Below are 18,702 nucleotides of genomic sequence, written 5' to 3'. Positions count from 1 at the left end.
TATTTTAAAGACCAGAATAGCTATAATGGGAAATCATCCTTTAATTTCTATTACATAGAATGACATTTTAAAATTAGTATTTAGATATGAAAGGCAACATTTTTTTCTTGCAAAAATTACCATCTAACTACCTGAAATCAGAAGACACTGATTAAGTTGGTTTTTTTTCTGTAAAGTACTTAGACACAGTAGCAGAGTTTTATTGTAGGAGCTATCAGAACAGTCAACTGGCAAACTTTTTACCAAATACATGGCAGGATTCCAACATATGTTAGAACTTTTTGTTTCCCATAATTTTTACTTTTGAATGGAAGCTATGGGAGATGCACATATTTTGCAAACAAAAATGCTGCCCTAATTGTTACTAAAGGGTAGCATTCAGAATTCTTCCCTTTAGTCTTATTTCTTACCACACATACTAGCATTGTTACATTACACAAAAGAGGAATTCTTATTTTAAGTAGTTTAAAGCTCCATCTTCATTTTGTGGGGCTCTGCCAGTTGAAGTAATTCATTCTTAATCCTAACAAACTAAAGTTTGTTCAGCTACAGTTCAGTACTGAGCTATACACTTCTCTATTCCTTTGACGAAGATATTCTACCAGAAAACAACCTGATCCTAAGCTGCTCTTGAACATTGAAGTTTCTGGACTGAGAGCAGTGACCTTTTGCATACAAAACACAGACAATGTGTTCAACACCATGTTCAACTATAACAAGTTCGAGTACAAACAAATAATTTTCTGACTCTCAGGAATGGACAGTTTTGAGAAAGAAATTAAGAAACCCCACACTTCGGCAACGCAAAATAGGATAAATTCTCCCTATAATGCTGTCTGTTGACTGTATAGCAATGAATACATACCTCAAATGGTATATCAACCTTGGTTTCATTGAAATTATGACCTGATAGATGTTAACACAGGGTTTGGCGTTAACTTTAGGGAAACAAGTATGACAAGTAAAGCTTTTTAGCAAATCCTTTCATCATTTCTGCATAACTTTCTCTAGCTAAGAGCTAACAAGAGATAGATAGGTATTTATCGTATATACAGGAAAAGTTACTCATCTGAACTGTAACTGCGGTATAGAAAAACATCACAGAAGGTATAATTTTACTGGACTTTAAACCCACCCATCCACCAGACAGACATCTTTTGGGCTACATGATGCCTTAATACTTCCTATCTGTGTGAAATCTCAATGCAGTTCTTCCCTACCACTTAAGTCACTAGGTAGCAGGATCCCGTGAGGGCAGGAAGAAAGATGGGGCCCCTATTTTGCAGCACAGTTCAGTTTCAGTCAACCTACTAAACGATACATGTTCTTGAACATATACTAAAATAAACATGTTATGAAAATGTAAACCTTAGAAAATCAGTGCTTCATACTTGTAAAACTTATTTTCTGAACACAAAAATACAAAAGGAGTTCAAAAAGGGGTTAGACAAATTCATGGCAGATCATTCAAACTATTCCTAAAACAAAAAGTCCGTTCCAAGAAAACCTTGTAACACTGCCTCCTGGAAGGTGAGTTAAAGACAAGGTTTAATCTATACTTTTGCTTTTTCTTGCCTTCCCAGTTCAACGAAAACAAAAACAAAAACAAAAACGGGCTTTGGGCAGATCCATTCTGGTAACTTCTTGTGTATTTTGTTGTTGCAAAAAAATAATAAAGAGTAAGAAACAAGCATAATGAACTGCAATTTCAGCTTCTGAAAATATCTTCCCCTGAGTAACTGTTTGTCAAGACACAGACAGACTATTATATCCTCTTCTTTTATGTGACTGTTTAGTCACTGCTGCCAAGATCTCAGTAAAAGACTGATTAAGGTAGCTGGAGCTTTTCCTAAGGGAGCTTTTCACATTTTCTCAGCAGGCAGGCTCTTTTTCTAAGGAAAATATTTTTGGTGAACTACCATGAACGAAAGCTGGAACTCTGGATAACAAAGTTCTGGAGCTGGTAGCTCCTGAGGCCACTGAAATGCTCTAAAAACCCAATGCAGGGTCTAAAACACACAAATCCAAAGCTGGATGCAAAAATATCCCTCAGTGATCATGCTTAAATAGACTTTTTTTTTTTTTAAGTGGTTGTTTTTTTTCTTCCTGAACACAGCACATGCACATAGTATTTTCTTTGAAGATGGATCTACCCTTAGCAGAATTATCTTAGATATCTATCTCTCATAGGAGAAATACGTGAATGAAGAGCAACTAACAGCTAGAAAGTAGCTCTGTAACTATGAAGAAAATTTCCCTTAAACAGAGAAATTTAACTCTTGACCAAAAAAAACCTCACATGTGGAATTAATCCTATATCCAACCCAAATCAACACAATCTTAAAAGTATGTCAGAAACAAACAAAACCTGCTGTGGTCAGTCAAAGCATTAAAAAATGAGACCCAGAGGCAGCAACAGAAAACCTACACAACTTGTGAGCTGCTTTGCCTTTTCCTCACTCCATGAAGGCTCAGAAAATGTTCAAGCCTCTTGTATACCACCAACAGACACGCTTCAAAAAGATAAAAAAAAAACCCACAAAAACAAACAGGTGGGATCCTGGGAGCACACTGAGTGCACGTGAACCAGGAACACAGCAGAATCACCATATAGAAAACAACTTGAGGAAAGACTGCTTTCTCTGCAACACACCTAGCATCAATGGTGTGTATTCAGCAATGGTACTAAAGAAGTACTGGCATACTATTAAAGTATTTGAATGAGGACTCAGTGGAACTTTGAGAGGCTGTGGAAAGGGTATATATGTCTTTTCTTGTGTGTGTGCGTCTCTCTCTTTCCATCTTATTTCTGTATTTCCTATGCAACCCAATCTTATCAATGAACCGTGACGAAAGTTATTATGAAGGTAATGACAGGAGCACACAACATTTTTTCCTTCCCATAATCCACAAACTCTCACAGACCTGCTCTTCAGGTGAAACTCTTGTTTTTCAGTTCACTTTGATTCATTCAACAGATCAGAGACATTGGGAAGATTACACGGCCCCAAGATTTTGGGAATTGAGAGAAAGACCTTTGCTGACCTCAACACAACATAAAGACATCTAGTAACATGAAAATGCAACAATTTTTTCAACAATACTGTTATAGAGGGTACCAAAGAGTCATCTAGTAGCCCAATTTTTCTGTCACTCAATATCATATACATTTAGAATTGTGATATCATGTTCATATTTTCTGTACTCAGAAAATTATAAAAAAGATTGCTTATAATAATAAGAAATTCAGTACATAAAGACATCTACTTTATTGTTGCTATGTCATAATAGAAAACAGAAGTTCTACAGTCTTTACAAAGTTTAAGCATCAGTCTGTTCTAACATTTCCTCCTAACTGCTGAAATATGAATATTTCTAATTATGGCACAGCTGTTTGATTATTCTATTTTATTACTCTATCTTTTGTTTCCTAGTAGTCCTAACTTTTCTCTCAGGAGTTAATTAGCAGCTGTAACTATGTTCTAATACAATACACCATGTACTGCTGAACTGCTCACGCCTCTTCCGCACTTTCAAGTAGGTCCCTTTGCTACCCTGCTTCCTGTATAGAACCACTTTCCTCCACAGTAATTACACACTGGCAGTCCACTCAAAGCCCATGAGGAATAAAGCATGAAAAGTGTCAGTCTTACAAATAGCAAAAGGTAAAATTTCCTAAATAAAACTATGCACCTTATAAAAGATCTACTAGCAGGTCAGTGTACAGGAAAATTATGAAATAAAAAAGTGAACCGTTGTGTTTAGTGTCATAACTGCGTGACTCTCCAAATTAATATATCAATATATGTATAGCTGTACACACAATATATATGTGTGTGTGTATTTATATATACATGCGTATGAAAGGCTCTGCTTTTGCATCATGAGCTCAAGGGAGTGAAAAGGAAAGGCGTAGTAGACTGGTAACTGGAGCTTCCTGAAATATTCACTGAACTTCCATATATAATTTTCTGACTTCCTTGAGGAAGAGTGGCAACACAGGCTTTACAGTCATTTTTAAGTGCACTCAAGCACTGAAATTATCTTCAATTTAATAACTAATTAACCAGTATTATCTTCAGCCTGGTAATAAGCAGAATTACGTAAAGGCACAGAAAACAATGCTTTCTTTAAAATTTTTAGGCCACTCTTATTTTATTGCACTATGTAATACATTACAATCACTTATTACTATGTAACTATTACATTACGTTACTGTTAGAACAGTACAAAAAATTTCCCACTCTGAAGTAACTGTGAAAGGATAAATCATTGTATGGTCTTCAAAGTAACAGGAGAAGCAATAATAAACCACTTTTCCAAGCTGAGGATAATGAAAGATTTGCTTTTAAACTCAAAAAAGGTATTATTCATATTTTCAAAAGGAGTAATTTCTGATACTTATATTACATATGGGATCTCTGAAAAATGAAAGACCCATTGTCCTTCTTCATCCTTCTTCATCCATCATTCCCAGACAGAAAATAGCCTAGCACGCAACCCACTTATCACACAAATGCAAAAGCAAATTTTAAATCCTTGTACTGAATTAGGACAAACTGTGATGAGACTCTGGGTCTCTCACATTCAAGTCAAGTGTCCTAATCACTCAACAACGGCTCTCTCTAAACCCACACTTCTTCATCAAGGCCAATTTAGTTTTGAAAAATGTCCAACAAATTAATAATCTTCCTGTAGGTGAAAAATGCTATACCTACAAATTCATATTTAGGACTATTCAGCAACAGCCAAAGAATTTACTAAAACCTACTTTTATACCTCTGCCCTTCGTTACCATTCCTAGTGAAATTTTAGATTACAGGGTCCTCATATTCCTCTCACCTCAAAATAATTATCATTCCTACATTCTAGAGAAAAGCTACAAACTACAGTGGGAAAAAAATCAGGGACACCAAGAAAAACAAAAATAGGATATTACCCACACTTGAATTCTTTGCCTTGTTTCAATTCTATCTATTGATCCAACATTGATCCTACACTACACAAAAAGGATACCCAGGTTTCTTGGTGTCTTCAACAGGAAAATTAAAGGCAAGCTCAGATGGTAACATTTACTTACTCATCTATTTGACAGACACATGTTTCCACCTCTTTCAGTGCAGCTTGTAATTTGAACAGCAATTTTTGATAGACATCTTGTGTTTCTAGATCTTCTTCCTTTAAGAGGTACCTTAGACCGTGGCCCTCTTGCTGGCCAAGAGACTGTCCTGAAGGGGCAGCCATAGTAGTAATGGTATGTTGGACATAAATCATGGGATTCAGTTTACCTGGGAAAAGTCCAAAGGTACATCATTATCTTTTTTTTCAACACACATTTTGAAGTCAGTAGAATATCTAACTGACATTGAAACATTTTCCTGCTTAAAACTTCATGTAATTATTTAATTTTGCATTTTATTTTGCATATCAAAGTCAGCTATTTAAGGAAAAAGTTATTGTAAAATTATGACTAGCCTTTATTATGCTTTAAAATGCTTCTCCCGAGTAACAAGGGGTAGGACAAGACGTAACGGCCTAAAGTTGCCAGGAGGGGTTTAGATTGGATATTAGGAAAAATTTCTTCACAGAGAGGGTGACCAGGTATTGGAACGGTCTGCCCAGGGAAGTGGTGGAATCACCATCCCTGGAAGTGTTCAAATACCATGTAGATGAGCCCCTTAGTGACACGGCTTAGCAGTGGTCTTGGCAGTCCTGAGGTACAGGTTGGAACTGATTATCTTAAAGGTCTTTTACAATCTAGGTGATTCTATGATTCTATGAAAATAACCCTAAATATTGAAAATAGGGAGATTTCATAAAGGCTTGTCCTTAATTCTAGTATTTGGGATATAAACCTAAACCAGTTACCTTTTAGGACTCTATATCAGAAGCACTCTAAGCAGTAGCTCTTTCAAGGTCAACTGACTTACCTTGATCAGTGTTTTTATTCTCCTTTTCATGGGAAGAATGTTTTCTGCTGTCTAACTGTACACCAAAGGCACTACCAAGGGAAGTGGAGGTTTTAGGGTAAGACACTTCCATCACATTGATATGGCAATTGGTAGGACAGAAATCACTGCTGTGAAGTGGTGAAATCTTTGACTTAGCTTGTTTGAAGGTAGGCCAAGCTCTGTTTTTTAATACTCTTGAAAACTAGAAATTAAAAAGAAAGCAGAATTTTTATTAACAACTTTTGAAGTTTCAGCATTTGGCTGACAAAACCTTTGTACCTGACTAAAAACCAAAAAGTTCAAAATACTTCAGGCATTCTTGGTTTCAGATGCCTTGATTTCATGATTTCCATCTTTCTCTACAAGGGAAAGAAAAAAGTATTTCTCATTTTATATTTTTGAGGGGTTGTTTTTTGAAATAAATTATATTTACAAATGTAAATAGCCTTGTAACAAGGAGATAAAATTTATTTTCCTTGCAACATAATAAAATATTAAGTATCTTCCTGGGGAGAAAGTTTACAATGCTCTATGATCCACTGCTGTACTACACATGCCATTTATAAAGACCTGCTGACATAAGTGATTTTAAGTCAGTGTCTTGCAAAAATTTCTGAATTTTTTGCCTGAAGCAAATAAAGACAGCATTGGAAGCAATGAATTATGAATTTCATATTCAGACAGGATGAAGTCCTCCCTAATGGTTTCTTGGCTTGCATTAGGAAAGGCATTGCCCACAGGTTAAGGGAGGTGCCCCTCCACTCAGCACTAGTGAGGCCACACCTGGAGTGCTGTGTCCATTTCTGAGCTCCCCAGAAATAGACAGACATGGACATATTGGTGATAGTCCAGGTAAGAGCCACTAAGATGATGAAAGGATTGAGCATCTCTCCTATGAGGAAAGGCTGAGAGAGCTGGGACTCTTCAGCCTGGAGAAGTGAAGGCTCAGGGGGATCTCATCAATGTATTCTGACATGAGGGTGCACAGAGGACAGAACGAGGCTCTTTTCAGTGACGCCCAGTACCAGGAGGTGGTGGCCACAAACTGAAACATGGGATGTTAACTCTGAACATCAGGAAACATTTTTTCACTATGGGAGTTAACTAAGCACTTGCACAATCTGCCCAGAGAGATTGCTGGATCTCCCTCCTTGCAGATGCTCACAAAGTGTCTGGACATTGTCCTGGGTAACCATCTCTAGATGGCCTTGCTTAAGCAGGGTCATTTCTAACCTCAACCACTCTGTGATTTTGAGTAAATCTGTGAAGCTGATAAACACTAGAGCATAAAAAAATGCAAACACCATATTTTCAGACTTCTCTAGTCCATCAACTCTTCTCTTCCCTATATGTCAGCTCAGTAATGATGAACAGTTCTTCTCAGTCCCCCATTCTGTGGTCCAATTCTAATGTAGTGCTTAGCCATACCTCCTTTACTGTAACACCTGAAATCTGTGCACACTCTTAAACAGGCTTAGTTATTTGTTTTTAAGATGACATTTTGACCTAAAATGGCTGAGACTGAACTGCACTAAATTCGGACACTCAGAAAATAGACCTACTTCAGAATCATAAAAGTCATGAGATAAAGCTCTCTCATTTGAAAAGAGACTTGTCGGTCACAAGTAGGATTTCTGTCAAAACATGTCCTTTCCAGTGCAGTTTGTTGTTAGGGAAGATTTTTTTTCTGGAAAAGACGTAATCACTTCCAAGTCCCTGATATTTTAATCACGGTATCTCTACAGTCAAAATATTGCACAGACCTACATCAGCTACGTCGCATAGCTCATGCATAAGAGTATTTTCAAAGTTAACTTGCAAAGTTCCTTCCCTAATAAATGTCAGTACAAATTGAATCAGTCATGTTTTGACTAACACTTCAGTTGAATTAAGGTATGTCCCTTTTGAATAATAACAGGTTTTTGTGCTGGGATTTAAATTTCTCTTTATTTTGGTGTCGTATTACTTCAACTGGATGAACATTTGACTGATTAGTTATATTTAAATCTCTATATCAGTACAAGATCTGGAAGGTTACAAGAAATCCAATTATGGAATTGTTCGAAGGGTAAAGAATGTACAAATAGTTAAGAAGGGCACTAAGGACATTCAACGATGCAAATGTTCCTGCAAGCAGTACATATTTCACATCTCAATCTCCCACACATCCTGCTCCAGAGAGACCAAACGCCTGGCTATGATTTAATCAGGTCATAAGTCAGGCCCAAAATTCTTTTCATATATGTGTTGAGAAACATCTGGGACTCATGGCACTGGACTCAGCATCTATTATGAGCAAAATGTTCTGATAATAATAATAGTAGGAACTGCAGAAATCTACAGGGTTTCTAATTATAGAACTCAAACTTCCACAGTGAAACCAGGAGCCAAGCTGGGCTCAGGCACTCCAAAAGTCTCCTGTAACTATGGTTACCTTTACCTTGCCAAGAAAATGACACATCTATCCCTGAAATTTACTGCGTTACTAATTGTCATTAAAAGCTATAACTGAAATTACTGATTTTTTAGCAGATGAGCTTGGAAGTGCAGTTTTTATCAGTAATATCTGCTTCTAGACAGTATAAGTACTATGAAAACTTCCCTGAGGCTGTTTGTGTTATACCCAGCATAACACAATGCAATTTCATTTATTGTCTTGGCCTCCTGTAAGGAGGCTGTAGATCATGCTTAAGTTTTTTGGCTACAAGAAAGGCGTAAACCACCTACACATTACTCAAACTCTATATACAATATCATTAGTGTTCAAAGCATTGAATTTGTTTTGTGGGGGTTTTTTTAAGCTATTTTTAATCAATTTGAAAACACAGAGGTTTATAATTCAGGCAAATGGAGAGACTGGATATTTGGTAATGCAGTATCAGAAGCCTTTCGATGTTTCCTTCTGTGACTCAGCTTCTCAGTTTATTTCATTTCTTGTCAGGGACCACCCTGAAGAGTTTTTAGAAAGCTGCTTTTTGGCCTTCATCCTACTGAAGCTACAGGTTTTCCATACAGTCTTCTCTCCTCTTCATTTGAAAAACAACAAACATTATCTGTTCTTTTCCATGCAGCTTTTTGAATTGTGTAAGGCTTCTACAGTGAACCTCTTTTTTCTTTTCTTTTTCTTTTCTTTTCAGTTTTTTGCATATTAAGTCAGAACAGACCAGTCTGTAAATGTCACAACTCAGTAAGACAGGGCAGAGCCACATCTATGTAAACATCTTATGTCTACTTCAAACTAGTTCCAAACTCCCAACAATTAAGTTGTATGGGAGAGGCACCAGAAACCAGGATGAGAAAATAAGTTTGCATTAATATATTCACAAATGGTTAATTAATTTATGCCCTGATTAGCTAAACATTGACAGCACCCAAAGGTCATAGTCCAGGTCATTTATGCATTCACATCTCATTAATTTAGATCTCAAGTGAAAGTCAGGACCTTCTTTTTTCCTTGTTCTTATGTTTTATTAAGCCAAATTAATCTAACAGTTTATAGATCTATTAGCAGTCATGCTAGAAAAAGTTATAGCAATTTGAAGGGCATAAAAGATGAATAAAAGGGTAATGATTTAGTATTTAAAATTAAAAAACATTAGAAGGAAAAAAACAATTCTGCTCTTATTGCTTTATTTTTGGTTAACATCTGTAAATTCACTGGAGTATTGGTTTAAGGCATTTACAAGAATGCAAGCCCTTTTGTGGGAAATACACACTTGATTGTATCTACAACTGAACACAGCAAACAAGAAAGGATATGATCTATCCAGTGTCTGAAAAAAGGGATAATAAAGAACATGGTTTGAAAATAATTTATGCAGTTATTCAGTTTAGGCATTCATGCCTCAAATTAGCTAAACTTTCAGCCATATTTTCACCATTGCAATAGAGATTTTGAAGAGTTATTCAAAATGTACCACATTCTCCTGGTTTTCCCTTAAAAGATAAGTATCTCCAAGCTTAGGACATACCTTTTTATAACTAGAGATTCTTCGGTAGATATGCTCAATTTTCTCACTGCAAATGACGCTGAATTTACTTTGAAGCTCGGTGGGGATCACTTCATTTAAAGAATTGAGGCTGTTACAATTCTGCACAAAATGTTCATCGCTTTTTGCCAGTGCTTCAAGAATCTAAAGTAACAAAAACAAGAGCAGTATGTTATGAATTAAGATGACTAAGATACCCCTTTACTTATCATCCCTTATAATTAAAGATAAAAAGCCTGGTATCAGTTGCCTTTTAACATTACAGGCAATGCTGTATAACAACAATTTATAAAACTTTGAAAGCAAAGAGGTTTCTTGAAATCTATCCCCTGCATAAGTTATACCCATAATAAGTACTTTTTTATTTTGCTTCTCATGACATTGTCTGATAACTACTTATTTCCCACTAATGTAACCACTACGGCTCCTCTGAAATACATTATCTGTTGTATTTACTTGAACAGTGCACATTACACAAAGCTGATGAATTAGTTCAAGTCTTGTAGCAAAAATCTAGTCTGGGAGTATAAGTAATGTTGACACATTTTAAAAAGGATACAAGAAAACTGTGCGCTATCCACTGTATACTCTACATATATAAACAGCTAACAGGGAATAGTATAAGCTATACTGCCCAGCAAAGACTGAAGTTCTGCAATGATGGAAATAGCACCAGCAAATGATGGTGATAGAAAACAGAGAATAAAAAAGGCTTGTTGAAGATATATAAGGGTATTATACAGCAATTTTTTTTTTTTTTTTTTTTTTTACAATTTCAGGCATTGAAATTCACTGTGTCATGGAACTTGGGAGATGCCTACTGCTGGTTGGGGCCACCTCTGAAGGCATGTTTGAAAAACACACCCAAAATAGATTTCTAACTATGGCACCCAAAATACAGATAAAGGCACCTAAATAAACAATGACCTAAAGCATTGATTAGACCAGCTCTAGCAAATCTCACAATGTTGCTGCAAGAAGTTACTCCCTGTCTGTCAACCCGACTTGCTCCAAAGTGAAGCTGGGAAAAAGAAACACATGCCCATGCCTCAGTTATTTCAGTAAAAGATCAGTACTTCAGTTTACACTTTTGGTGGAAAGATCAACAGAAAAAGAAATAGGCAGATATTAATACACTCCCCAAAACTTGGGCTTCAGTACCTCTATTAAGCAATCTTTGTTAGCTTGCATACATGTGTGAAAAGATAAACAAAAACTTATTAAAAGAGCTGTATTACTACATTATTTGTCAATCTGATGCAGACAGTACCAGATACATATAAAAAAAAAAAAAATCACATCCTGTTCATAGCAATCACAGACTTTACCATCTGGAAATATTCACAAAATAAAAATTCCAGAGTAAACTCAAAAGTTGCACTTGTTCTTTTTCTTCCTCCTTGATTTTGCCAATGTGTGCACCTATATACACACAACTTTATTTTACTTTCAGAGACAGAAAATATTGATCTTGTGCTACTCCTTTTACTGAAAGACATTTTAAAAGTTGCACACGCAATTCTATGTAAGTTCATCATAAGAATTAACACACAAAAAAAAGAGCTTCATACCTTTGCAGTCAAGCTGAAAAATCCCTTTGGTTCAATCATTTTTTCTAACACATGGCACTTTATTCCAGCTGTGCTGTCATACTCATAAACCACTCCATACTCCAGATGGACATTGTCAACAGTCAGACTCACATGATCTTTCTTCCCATCAATTATTGCCATAGTGTTAAATTTGTCAATTACCTCTAGAATAAAGGAAATTATACAAATCAGTTTAGGAGGGCTGGCCACTAAACAAACTAAAACGGATGTAGGCCTATTTAAAGATGTTCATCAAAAAGCTCAGCTACCAGCTGAATGACTTAGAATCAGAACACCAGGATGCTAAAATACTAGATCGCTTAAGAGGCATGAACAGACAAGTCATAGTAGTCTCTCTCTACAAACAGCTATTGAAGGTGACTAATTCACTTTCATATAATCAGAGACATACAAAAGCAACCAAAAAAAGAGGTGAAAACTGAGAACTTCTAAATAACCTAAGAGAAAATGACCACGAAAAGTGTCAGCATTCAGAAATGAAACCACAATAACCACATTTACATGGAGAACATAAATACAATTCATGTTAACTGCATCTTTAATTACCATGATGCATATGAATACAGCTTTATCTAAATGTTAACTGCCTGAAAATAATCTGAAGGATAGCTGATTCGTTATTTCTCATGCAGTAGTGACTAATGCATCTAATTTAGCCTTAAATTACTACCAGTGGCAAAAGTAAATCAGGTAATTACTAGATTATGTATCCTATGAATGAAAATTGAACATACTTTCCCTAAAGTGTTCACAGAAACTTTTTCTTGAAACAGTAAATAAAATAATTTTCAAGTAACAGCATGCTGAATTCACATCTTATAAAACAAATCCTTATATATAACTCATTATATGGTCTGCTTGCAATTTCCTCTCTGAAAACAAAGCCACCTATATTTTTCCTGTTACTACACCAGCATTCTGAGCAACAACAAAAAAACAAAGTAAGAATCACATACCTTCCACTTTGCAGTCAAAGGCATCTCCTCCATCATCTCCAGAGGGCTTACTGTTTGTTTTCTGAAGATCCTCCTGTGCACTTTCAATGCTGTTGTAAACCCACTGTATAGAATCTTGCTAAAAAAACAACAAAAATAGACAGATAGGAAAAGCTTTGCAAGTGCAATTGATAGCAACTTATTTCACTGCTCTCCAACATGAAATATTTGCATTAATTCCCTGATGATTATCAGCCTTATTGCTTTCCGAGCTCCAAGTTAAAAATAATATTGTGAAAATTCTGTAAGAATTTTGGCATTACCTAAAACCATCTGAAGCATTTTGTCAACTTTTTATTTCAGAGTATACTGTCATGAGACAGTATGAAATCTGTGACAGCATGACATCCATCAGTTTCATGTCTCTGACAAAAATAATTTAAGCCATTTCAAATACAAACTACAGACTGAAATATATTTGAGACAAGAAATCACGAAAAAATTAAGTCAAATTATTTTTGCCTTGCTAAATCTGCTGTGCAGCCACAAATCTGCTGGCAAATATTACTGAATACCAAAGATACAGATTGTCCAGTTAATCTATCACCCATATGCCACTGGCAAGAAGAAAAGACACTAGAGCTTCCATTACTTGTATTTGCCTTTTGTACAGTTACTTGTATTTGACTTTAGTACAGTTATCTTAGTGGATGTTCTTTATTTTTTCCCCCAGATCAGCAAAGCTGCCAAAACAAAAACAGAATCACCCAAAAAGTCCAGAATCCAATGTGACTGAGTGACATGTGAGCACATGAATGGTGGCTTTGTCATACAACCTATGAAGAAGCCATGTACACAACTTGTACCTTGCTCTCCCCCTTTCACTTACTCAGCCACATGCCAGAAGTCACATCCTTGCAGAAGGGCCTATCAAATATGGCATCTCCAGACTACTCTTCCACTTATACTTCAAAAGAAGATTGACAGTCATCTAATCACTCCCTCTACAACAGCTACAGCAGAATAAATGACACGATTATGACTAATCTGAATTCATAGACCTTGAAGTTTGTAGAAGAATTCAAAGTCAAGCAAGGACAGCAACATTTTAAGCTGAATGTTACAATTTTCACACAATTTCCAATTATGCTTTGCTAACATGCATTATGCAGCTGCTATCTTCATCCCATTAAATAGATAACTATATTTTCGTATGATTAAGGTACTATTTCTCTCTAGGTTTCCTAAATTCATCCATGCCTTACTTTTGACTCAATGGCACTGAAACATTTTAGTAAGGAAGCTTAACTTTAAGAGCTCTCTGTTGATTGTTGGAAGACACCTATGCATCAGCTGATTGACAGAAACACTTCTGAAACCCAGGCTTCTTTGCAGGTACACCTGAAAACTTACTGCTTATTTATGGACTCTTACAGGTTTGTTTGGCAGCATTAAGATTGTCATGCCAACCTCTAATAGAAGATTTGCATTATGCCAAAGGGTTCCTTCATTATTTGAACTTAGTACGGCTTATGGAAGGACCAACTACTTAAACTGGAGGTCCCTCTTTCAAAAGTTAATACAAGATATAATGCAGTATGATTTGGAGCAGTGTTACACAGTTATTCACAATGCAAGAATCTGAAATGAAACTTCACTATCAAGGCAAGCAGGAAGACTCCTCACCCCAAGAAGTGGAATATACACGAAAGAGAAAGAGATCCCCTTTCAATTATGCAACTGTCAACCACAGGAAAGACTGCAATATTTGAATTAATTAAATTATAGGATAATGCATTGTACTTACAAAATAGGAAAAATCCATAGTCATGGTCCAAATAATTAAACCCCAAAATTTCTGAATAGGAAATTAAATTTTAGCTATCTTGACACTAGTGGGAATACTGCCTTTTGTTTCAGTCTAGACAGTTCTCTCATAGCATTTAATAGCACTACATCCTAAATGAAGCTTTTCTGATCAGTCTGGGGATTTTAGTTATTTGTGATTTGCTGCACTATGATCAGCTACATTTTAAGATTGAAATAAATAATACATATAGGAAAAACAGTTACATACACCAACATATTACACAAGAGGATTAAAAAAACAGAGTAATTTCGCATGTCAAGGCATTCGTGTGTCAGCCAACATTAATCAATCCCCTCTGAATGTCACTAACCTCCACAGGAATTCTACAGTTACACACAGAGCGAATACACCTGCTATAAATAACTTATCTTTTATTCTAGCCAGTTTTGTTACTAGCGAACAGAGCACCATCTCTTTACTAGGGAGCATCTTCTTTTAAAAGACAGGTGAGCTTGATCTTGATATGCTATGTAACGACTTCAATACTGCATTAACAGTTTAAACACAAACATCTGACAACCATTTTCATAGAGACTGTAATTTGCAGGACACAGTTCTAATTCTAATTTATAATTCTTATCTCATATCTATGCAGTAGGTGTGGGAGAAGGATTTCACTCTTTATTTTAATTGGATTTTTCTTCTCAATTAACATGTGCTGGAAGAGTTTGGGAAGTTAATTAATGATACAGGTTCACAGTTCATGAAAAATTTGCAAGGACTTGGAAAAACTGCATTATAGAATCCAGCTGGTTTTGCCTTTGTTCCTTAAATTTGTGTCTTGGAAGGCTAAGATTTTCTCTGAAACCTACACGAAAAAGATAACAAAGATTGCATGCTTATATTAAAAAAAGGGGAATTTTGAGTCCTTGAATGTATGTTTATTCCCAATACTGGAATGCAGTCAGAACACAAAGACTTTTATAGATCTAACATGTGCACTCTCTTCTCTCTGTGCTGAAGTGTTACAAAATTCTGGAAGAAGATCCATTTTTTTGCACTGAATTCTCCCATTGCTGAGCATACAGCAAGCTTAAATCCCTCTCCATTATGATGACAATATACCTCCTAATGCTTTCTACACAGAAATGCAGAAACACTTGAAATAATCCTTTAAAAATACCAAATTAAAAAAAAATTAGCTATCAACTTAAGATTTATTTTGATTCAAAAATTAAATAGACCTTGATCATCAGCAATATAGGCAATCTGAAGCTTTTATAATTCAACTGGCTTCCTTTCAGTTTTCACCCATCCTTTCTCCTCATCCCACTCAAACACAACAGATGTGTCAATAGAAATACACACCACACTGTTTGACCAAAAAAGAAAAGTCTTAGAAGAAAGTCTGCAAGGGTGCTAAATGAGACATACCTGCATTGGCCGCCTGTACTTCCTGCATGCTGTGACATGAGCAATAACACTTGCATGAGTCTCTTTGCTGACATTAATCCCATTCACTTTGATTATGCACTGGCCAGGGTGGAGACCTGCTGCAGCTGCTACCGTTCCTATTCAAAATAAACCCACATAAGTAAGACTTAATTTCATAAACATATCCTTTAAAGCTTACAGTCCAAAAGCCTCTTTTTTAATCAGAATCTGCCCTCACCAATTATTACATACTTCCTCTGACCACAGAGTGCTTCTGCAGTCAGCTGGACTCCAAGAAAATGGGGTTCCTCAACAGATGATTTCATAAGAGACCAACTATTTTCTAAATGCTGTTTTACAAATCAAATTATAATAAGTAATATGAAAATGTGGAAAAATTGTCTTAAAGGATTTTAAAAGGATAAAAGGCCTTAGCTTGAAACCTACTAATTATAACTTAGACCAGTTTTATTCTAAATTATTTAATGCGCCCAAGCTTACGAGCTTGTTGACTACTTCAAGTTTCTCTATTCTACATACAAAACAGAAGCTTTCTGACAATTCATAAATATCAGAGCATACTAGATTTTCTTGTTAAACATTAAGCAAAATACCAAAATTCAAGGTTGTTTCCAAGGATTGACTGATTTCCAATCAAGTAGGAGGGGAGGGAGAACAAAACATTTTCTTTGCCCAGCAAAATATATACCACCTTGGAAATATCTTCCACCCAATGAATGAATAGGTACTACAAAAATAGCAGCTATCTCCAGGTCTTTCAGTACGACTCAAGCCCACTCCTGAAAGACAGCTTGCTTGCATATAACCTTAGTTCTGGCTACCTGAACATTTCCCTCCTTATGTCTCTCTTGATACTGGCACAAAGGAGACAGGGAAGTCAAAATCTATTGCCTAGAGACTACAAAGCTGAGGTACAGAAGCTAGCTGCTATGAAAGAAAAGGCTAGACTGAATTTTCAAGGCTGACAAATAGAAAAGCTCATCATGACCTGTCAGCTGAACGTATCTGACAAGGAAATAAACAATATTCCTGGATTTCCCTGATTTTAGCTACTATCAGGTTAGACAACAGCTATATTTTAAATCTAATACTAAAGGTTTTGGAAGTGACACCACTAACAGCTATTGCAACACATGCACCCCGCCAAAAAAGATTTAAAAATACACATTTAAATAGGCCTTTTTAAAGATCTCTCAAAAAACCCAACACAAATCTTTAAAAAAAAAAAAAAAGAACAACAGGATCCCAATTCAGCAAAGTATTTAAGCATATGCTTAAAATCTTTCAGGTGTAGTAAACCACTCATGCACATGCTTACATACTGTTGAGGCTAATTGGAATAAAGTGTTTGCTTAATGAATAAGGATAGGCAGTTGAATTGAGATCCAGATGCAGAAATAATTATCACATCAGCTCAAAAGTCTGTAGTCTATTAGACTTTCTCTTGAAAATCTAATTTCTGGCACCAGAGCCTAGGAAGAAAAATAAAAGTCATCAAGCTCTGTTCAAATCTGGCTGCTCTGCAGATCAGTTCACTTAAAATTCCTCAATAGTAAAGGGAGGAGGGGGTAAAAAAGTACATGACGGCCCCACAACAGCTGAAAATAACTTTAGTTGGCTCTACCATTAACAACATAAACAGCAACAAAGAATGCTTCACCTTCTTTCATCACCAGTGTCGCGGTCAAGAACATACTGAGTTAGAGATGGCAAGCATTTGACAATCACACCACAAAATGAACAAAACAGTATTTACAGGAGACACCTGCAATTACTAAGACAGACGAGGCCACTAGCACCCTTGAAAAGACTTGTGAGAAGTGCATTTTCTGTAAATCGTTTTCAAAACACTGCAGGACTACATGGCCACCTAACAAATATAATGCTCAGGAAGTGAGTGGTTCCTAATAAAGAAAATAAAAAGCCAGAAAATCTATCCAAAGTTTACAAAGTATAAGAACACTAAACAATCTTACCTGGTTTTATTTAATATTGTTTGTTACTTTGGGGGAGAAACCTAAGCTGAATCACTGGACCTAATTTTGATGTATCTCAGCCATGACATTTAGATAGTAAATGCATATTTACCACCACAGTTGACAGCTCTTACCTCTCCCAACAGCATGGACAACTGATGGACCAAAGCCCCGGATTTGGAATCCAAGTCCATCTGCAGAATCAGGAATCTTCACTGTCCTGATACAAGCAAAGATTCAAAAGGAATGTAGAAAAGGTAACATTTTGTTATTTAATATAAAGGTAGATGTATAAATATATGTATTATATATTGATATATGTAAATATATCAATATAAAGCAATAAGCAGGTTACAAGAGTGCAGGACATATTCATTCAATTCACAGTTTCAGATTCAGCAGGATCCACTTACAGATGCTCCGCACCACTGACATCAGAAATAAGAGCAAGCTGAGATACTGAAACCAATCAAAGGAACGCAATACTATTTCACAGGTAAATTCAATATGCCAATTATGACCAAAGCATGTGATTTGGGCAAACTGCCACAACACAGCAACACTGAAAGCCCTGGGAAGACAGGGAGTCTCTCAGTCAAGAGGACAAAGCCTGCGGACCACAGTTCATGCAAGGCCTTGTCAGATAAGCTGCAGAAGATTGCAAAGACTAGATCTATAGCACAATTTGTTAACATCTAAAAGTGACTACTTGATGAGTTTTACTGGGAAAGTATTTGGTGCAATTTTTCCAGGCAGCTATGTAAAATCTGAGGTTTGTCAAGCAAGAATCGCCTACCACTGTCCTAGTAACTCATAAGCACATTGTACTACACTCCTGCTCTCCGAAGTGCAATAGTAATAAACCTACTGAAACATGACCAACAAAAACAGTTCTTAGAATCAAAATTCACATCTACTCCTTAAAATGAAGCCCTGAGCTCACCCAAAGTAAGCCAGCATATCCACATGATAT

The 18,702-nt window shown here is 36.1% G+C and overlaps 1 protein-coding gene across 1 annotated transcript in view; it reads right to left on the bottom strand.

The window, feature by feature from the left end:
* The window catches only part of PREX2 (phosphatidylinositol-3,4,5-trisphosphate dependent Rac exchange factor 2), a gene marked incomplete at both ends in the record, with an annotated part of 169,388 nt that overhangs the window by 62,256 nt on the left and 88,430 nt on the right, over positions 1-18,702 (bottom strand). The window contains 7 exons of the mRNA XM_080610600.1: positions 5,081-5,288; positions 5,931-6,153; positions 9,923-10,084; positions 11,512-11,696; positions 12,510-12,627; positions 15,733-15,869; positions 17,864-17,949. Coding sequence (XP_080466726.1) covers positions 5,081-5,288; positions 5,931-6,153; positions 9,923-10,084; positions 11,512-11,696; positions 12,510-12,627; positions 15,733-15,869; positions 17,864-17,949 — 1,119 coding nt within the window. The remainder of the gene's footprint in view (positions 1-5,080; positions 5,289-5,930; positions 6,154-9,922; positions 10,085-11,511; positions 11,697-12,509; positions 12,628-15,732; positions 15,870-17,863; positions 17,950-18,702) is intronic.

The sequence above is a fragment of the Psittacula echo genome (assembly GCF_963264785.1).
Source record: "Psittacula echo genome assembly, chromosome: 2".
Lineage (NCBI taxonomy): Eukaryota > Metazoa > Chordata > Aves > Psittaciformes > Psittacidae > Psittacula > Psittacula echo.
Note: the sequence above shows the minus strand (reverse complement) of the source record. Positions and strands in the feature narration are given on the sequence as shown.